Source organism: Benincasa hispida, chromosome 10, assembly GCF_027475165.1.
Source record: "Benincasa hispida cultivar pf3 chromosome 10, pf3_genome.v1.1, whole genome shotgun sequence".
Taxonomy (NCBI): Eukaryota; Viridiplantae; Streptophyta; class Magnoliopsida; order Cucurbitales; family Cucurbitaceae; genus Benincasa; species Benincasa hispida.
Window position 1 is genome coordinate 23,620,624 of NC_143487.1, and position 7,172 is coordinate 23,627,795.

Genomic DNA, 7,172 nt, shown 5'->3' on the forward strand with positions numbered 1-7,172 from the left:
TCGTCCTTGAGAGTTGAGAGAGAGATAGGGAGTAGATGACAACACAAATAAATACTAAAATTTGTCATGCACACACTTAACGGATGATTTGAGTAGTTAGTTAGGTGGGGATCAGCCGTAATCACTCACTTTAATTTATAAAACAATATTATTATCCAAAACATACTTATCTTTCATTTCATTATAAAGCTTAACAATTAATTAAACTTAACATATACTTTCTTTGTACAAAACTAAATCAACTCAAACATCTCTCGATCATTAAACATTATTATTATATATTATTATTATAGTGTGATTTGTGTTCTGTTATTTACTTTGTATGGGTAAATGATACAAAATTTTGTAAATGATAATTTGAGGGAAAAAAGAAGTTTGGAGGACCAATGTCCTATGTCCGAGTTGGCGTGCTTTGTCTTTTCGATCGGATGTTTTGTTTATTAATTATTATTATTATTATTTTTATTTTTATACTTTTACCAATGAGTTATTGCTAATGTTCACTTTACTCTTCAATGTAAACTTTCACTTAATGAACAAGATAATTATGATGTAAAGTTTTTATTTAATTTTTAAAGTGATGGAACTGAGTGAAAATTAATTTAACTAATAATTAAAATATTTAAATTAATTAATAGACCTTAAAATCGAAGACAAAAAACAAGTATTTAATGAAAAATTAAAGTTGAAAGTGTAAATTTTGAAGTACTAGAGACCACCATATTGAAATGAAACTCAATACAAGGATAAAATTTAATATTTTAAAACTTAGGACCAAATAATTAAATTCAAAATTTAGAAGTTAAAATGTCAAATTCTAAAATTCAAGGACCAAATGAAAACTATTTAAGAATAAAAAATGTTTAAATCTTATTTTGGTCTCTAAATTTTGAATCTTGTTTTATTTTGGTTCTTAAACTTCAAAAAACGACTGTTTTAGTCTCTAAACTTTTTATTTTGGTTCCTATTATTAAGATTTTGTTAACTTTTTGATGAAATTGCATCTAGCATGTGTTGAACATAATGAAGGTGAAGTAAAATGCAAATAATCAATACATCGAACAGTTAAAATGTTGAGCGTAAAATGACTTTTGAGTTCTATAAAAAATTATTTTATCAACTAATTCAAATTTGAAATCATAACCTTTTTTAGCGTGACTAATTTAGCTAATAGTATAATCATATAAAAATATAAGTCATTTCATCATTTTGTTTAAAAGTTAACCGAATTTTAATAGTAAAAATTGAAGTTAAGTATTTTTAAAAAGTTAATGAATTAGAATAGACATTTTTTAAAATTTAAAAAATCAAATAGAATCAATTAAAAAATTGAGGGACGAAAATAGAATTAAAAGAAAAAAAAGGTTAGCTTCGTTATTATGGGGGGTAATCTTTCAAATCATGAAGAAGAGGGTGTGCGCTTTTAATGCCCCATCTCTCTCTTTTTCCACTTTATGCTCTGCTTTTGAATTAATGCACAACCTCCTCTCCTCTCTTCACAATCAAAATTAACAAACAAACCTCTTTCCTTCCTTCTTCTGCTTTCACTCCTCATTACTCACAATTTCGCTCCCTCTCCAGGTTTACCTCTTAAACCCATTACTCTCTTCTCTTTTTACTTCATTTCTCTTTTCACTTTCTGGGTATGCTTTATTCATGTTTCTTTTCTTCTCCTTCAATTTCTCTTCCATTGTTAGCTTATTATTCAAAGATCTGCACCGCCCCTTTTCTGGGTTTTTGTATTTTCCCATCTTTTCTTTGAATTTTCAGCTCTGTTGAGTTCACTAACAGATGGAGACAGATATTGAAACTTCACCTTTTTCTGGCTTTACGTTCTTCAATTCATCATACCCACTTCATACTTTTTCTGCAGTTTCTCAATTAACTTCAAACCCATCCCACTTCTTTACTCTTGTTTTCTTTTTCTTTTTTTTTTCTTAAAAAAAAAATTCTTCCTTAGCTAAATAATACGCTCACAGAGTGATAGTATAACGTAGGGCAATTTTGTGTGTGTTTGGGGATAAGAATTGGTGGTTTCATTACCCTTAATAATGTATTGGCAGAAAAGACAGAAGTCTTGGCTTTTGGACATGTTCTGAATTAGTAGTATATGTTAGGTCAGATTGCTTATGTATGTCTTTCTGAATATGTACCGAGATCTATCCATTAATTTTGAAGATAAAAAGTCTCTTACCACATCGTTTCTGTCAACGTGAATCTATGATCAACGACAAAATGATGAAGACAGCTCCCTTTTTAGTATATTCTATTTCTACTCCACATGCACTTTCTTTAACCAGCTTTCTTCCACTGGTCTCCTAATTCACTGAGCTTAACTTCAAATATTTTAACATTTGAGTTTTGACTGAGCAAAATTCTTCATCCTTCTTTTACTTCTCTTGTTATTCTTGAGTAAATCAGAAACTTGATACCAGATCTGATATTTTTTTTTACGTTCTCAATCAGATGTCTTCTTAATTTGTGGAGCTGAAGAGTAAATGGGGAGCTGTTTGTCTACTGGCAATCAGGATAGTTGCAAAGGTGGAAGGAATGGAGAGAGAGTTTCTAGATCCTGTTTGGGAATTGGAGTTTGTGGTCGGATTGAAAGAAAGAGAACATTCTCAGATCATATTTTTTCTCTGCAGCTTTTGAATTCTGCACCTAATAGACTTGTTTATAATGGGAAGACTCGAAATTCTTGTATTTTCACTCAGCAGGGTCGAAAGGGTATAAACCAGGATGCCATGGTTGTATGGGAAGTAAGTCATTCTATCTATTCTTGTTGGATTTTTTGGATTGTTTTAGATAATTTTCATGATGGTTAAACAAAAACATCCATCTGTCAAGCAAACATATGATAATTCAGTTAGATCATTGTCTCTGCTTTAAAAGGTTCAGAAATTTGGTTGTTATGTTGTTTTACATGTCTCCTGATGAGGGGTTCAATTTCTCTAGGATTTCATATCAGATGGTGCAATTTTCTGTGGGGTATTTGATGGTCACGGTCCTCATGGTCATGTCGTTGCACGAAAAGTTAGAGATGTTCTGCCAAGAAAGCTAGTGTCATTCTGGCAGTCATCTCAGTTGAAGCATAATAGATCAGATAGAACTTCTTGTCTCCCGAGTCGGAAGGATTCAGCAGATGGTGAAGGACAGGACATAGATGGCTCACAGGAGGATAAATCAAGTTCTTTATGGAGAAGAGCTTTCCTTAAATCATATAAAGCCATGGATAAGGAGCTTAAGTCTCATCCCAAATTGGACTGTTTCTGTAGTGGCAGTACTGCGGTCACTCTAGTGAAGCAGGTACAAGTAAATACTAGCAAACGAGCAAGTTTTCTAATCCTAAACCAGCTCTGTTATTCAGTTTCTCTCTGTTTCTAATTTCAATGTACCTACAGGGCTCAGATCTATTTGTGGGAAGTATTGGTGATTCTCGAGCAATTCTTGGATCTAAAGACAGCAGCGATTCCCTTGTAGCAACCCAATTGACAGTAGATCTAAAGCCTGATTTACCCAGTATGTCCAATCCATTGCTTTACTTTCATGAACTGGTATGTGATTCTAATCTGCTCGATCTGTTCACCTTGTAGGAGAAGCTGAAAGGATAAAGAAGTGTAAAGGAAGGGTGTTTGCATTGCATGATGAGCCAGAAGTGCCAAGAGTGTGGCTGCCATTTGACAATGCGCCTGGATTAGCCATGGCTCGAGCATTTGGTGACTTCTGTTTGAAGGACTATGGAGTTATCTCTATCCCTGAGTTCTCACACCGTGTGCTTACAAATGATGATCTGTTTGTTGTCCTTGCTTCAGATGGGGTAACTTCCCTAATCCTCTCATTCACTTAAAAATGAACATCGTCTATGTTGCAGAAAGCAGAAGCAAGCCTGTGTTTGGATTTTTATTTCAATTGTCAATCTCCAGAATTCAAGACAGTTCCCTTGCAGGTTTGGGACGTTTTGAGCAATGAAGAGGTGGTTGAGATAGTGTATTCTGCCTCAACTCGGTCATTGGCAGCCCGAATGGTTGTAGACTCGGCTGCTCGTGAGTGGAAACTCAAGTACCCTACTTCGAAAATGGATGACTGTGCTGTCGTTTGCCTATTCTTGGCCGGGAAAATGGATTCAGAATCAGAAAATGAAGAACAAGCTTCTTCTGCAACTCTTCAAACCAACCAAATAGGTAACACCGCCGATTCTGATGATGATCAGAGGTCTGAGCCAAGTTTGCAAAGGAATTATACCGTTAGATCGTCAGAAGAACAAGACCAAATTGGAGGATTATCTTCTTCACATAATGAAGAGAACGGAGAATCAATGTCTGCAGAAGATGAGAATTGGTTGGGACTGGAGGGTGTAACAAGAGTAAACTCTTTGGTTCAACTCCCTAGATTTTCTTGAAGACCAAGGTTGGTGAAGGCTGTAATGGCGGATGCAGAAGCCAGTTTCCTCCACCATTTTGTATCACCACAAACACAATGCAGAAAAAACTTAGCCTTGAGCTTCCATGAAAGAATTCAATTCATAAATTCAACTCCCTATGAACAGAGAACGAATGATCCATTTGGATGTAAAAGTATATTGAATTTTGTATAATTTCAAATCTCTTCACCCAGTTATTTCATATTCTTTCTGTAGTTACAAATTAATAAAACTAAAATACAAATGAAAAAGAAACCATATAAAACCCAAACAAACTCTACAAGAAGTAGAAATATTAAATAAATTAGGATTAATGAAAAATAGGTACTTGGTTTGCTTCACATGAAGTCTTATGGTGAGAATGATATGTCTAACTGAACAGGAAACTAAAGATTGATTGAGTGGAAGACACGAAATGTTTAAAACTCCAATTTAAATATGTGGAGAGTAGAGTAGAGGCTATCTTTGAAGCCATGAATACTTTGGTTGAAGCAATAGTCACAGGATTTTCTAGAAAGCAATGAAAACTATTGTGGCCATACAAAATCCAAGAAAACACAATGAGTGGCAAGGTTAAAGATAATCAAATTGGTAATACTTTGAGAAAGAATGAAGAAGAAAACTTGTCTTTTGAGATAAACAAATGTTTCTTTTATGCAACCAAAGCGGCCGTGACAACAGAGACATAATGGTTTGCAATTTGGAAATGAACAAAGTAGCTGGGTTCACATGGCTAAATCACACCCTCCCACGCCCACTTACCCAATTTATGATGATAGTTGCAGATTTGTCACGAGCCATTTGATAGCTTCCCAATGCTGAGATTATAGCACCACCAACGTTGAAGGTCGCCATTGTTCTCTGGACCCACGATCTGAGCTATAGACGTATCAAATTCAACCTTTGTGTAGTATCTCATTTTATAACGTGTGGAGTTAGTCGTGACGATAAAATTTTTTTACCTAATATTTATCGAAAACACAACAAAATGTGAGAAAAATAAGAAAAGCATGATAACATTTTATAATGAGGGATGCCATGTGTAAACCTAGTGCGATCTTCATTTTTCTCACCCAAAAATATAACAAACTGTAAAAAAAAAATGGGGAAAACACAACAATTTTTTTTTTTTTTTTTATCACGATAGAGAGTGGTCATCGCCTTAGAATTATGATAGACATGATCATCCCTAATGTCATAAGTTATAAAATGCGACAGTGTGCTCCGACATGAGCAGAAGTTAGATTTCATACATTTGTGAGTAGATCATTAATCATAAAGGCGTCTGTGAATGGGTCATTAGTACAAAAACCTCCTAAATTATCTATAGGGTTAAATTTTATTTATTTCCTTATCATCTAAAAAAAAGTTTCATTTTAGCCCAAAACTTTTGAATTTGTTTTAAACCAATCATTTTATTAGCTTCCAATGTTAAAACGAAGACAAAAAATATGGTAGTTGATTAGTTGAAAAACACTAACGTAGTGAGCTAGTAAAAGAATGAAGAGTTCTAATCACATTTAAAATGGTCTCGATTAGAGGAGGAAACAAATTTAGGAGATAGAATAATAAAATAAGCAATTTTCATCCTCAGATGTAAAAAGTCTATTGAAAAAAATGTTGGGATTTTGGTAAGAGGAGAATCCCACATAATTGAATAATAGAATGTAAACAATATTAAACTAACTAATACATGTGATACTTCACTAAAGTTGGAGTATGAACATTATAAACTATTAACTTGAACAAAACAGACTGCAACGAAGACAGTGGCAATACTTTAGTGAAAACATCGGTCACTTGAAGACTTGAACAGATAAGAAGCACTTTAATAATTTTCTCAATGATCTTGTCACTTAATCTATTTCAATATGTTTAATTTTTTCATAGAAAGCAGATTATAAATAATTGAAATGACAGCTTGGTTGTCACAATAAATAACAATCGGTAACACAAGAAAAATCTGAAAATCCTTGAGAATTTATGAATCTATACGAACTCACTTATGACCACTACCAAGGTATGATATTTAACCTCAGTTGATGACCTTGAAACAGTTGGTTGCTTTTTAGTTTTTCATGATATCAAAGAATCACTTATGAATGTGCATAATCCCATTATGGATCTTCTAGTATCTATACAAGCTCCTCAATCTACATCAACAAAGGCTCGTAATGAAAATTCAAAGCACGTTTTGTAGCCACCCATTTTTGTTCGGTTTAATTTTGTTACTTATTTATGTTAATTATGTGATATTCTTATAATTAAGAATTTGCTACTAGCTTTTAAAGATAAAACAAACAAAAATAAATAAGTTTTTGAGTAATTATCATTGATTTTTTTTTCTTTTTCTGTTTTCATTAAATAAAGTGAAATAAAATATTTTCGTGGAGGGACAATAACATTTGAATGGTCAAATATTTTATTCATAAAAAATTTGTATCAAAACAATTTTGAAGAAAATTAATTATATCAAATATGTTTTAAATCAATCCCATAATCTTCAATTAATTCTTTCTTTTATTCCTTTTAACTATGATTTGATTGATTTTTTCCTAATTGAAAGAATTTTAGCTTTCTATAAATTGGGTGATTATTAGGTCATTTAAGAGGAGGAAAAACCATGGAGATTTACATATAGAGAAAAAAAAATCCTAGAGAGATAAAAGAGCAAAAGTAGTGAGCTCCCAAAATCCTCCCAAAATTTTCGAAATTTCAGAACACTAAGAAAGGTCTAGCTTAGTTGGACGTT

General features: G+C 32.8%; 1 protein-coding gene across 1 annotated transcript; it reads left to right on the top strand.

Moving 5' to 3' along the window:
- Window positions 1-1,376: 1,376 nt before the first annotated feature.
- Window positions 1,377-4,622, top strand: LOC120089394 (putative protein phosphatase 2C 52). The gene is made up of 6 exons (XM_039046844.2): window positions 1,377-1,581; window positions 2,467-2,759; window positions 2,956-3,306; window positions 3,402-3,519; window positions 3,594-3,817; window positions 3,947-4,622. Exons 2-6 carry the CDS (start codon window positions 2,499-2,501, stop codon window positions 4,397-4,399), a joined length of 1,407 nt encoding a protein of 468 aa, XP_038902772.1. The 5' UTR covers window positions 1,377-1,581; window positions 2,467-2,498; the 3' UTR covers window positions 4,400-4,622.
- Window positions 4,623-7,172: the final 2,550 nt, after the last annotated feature.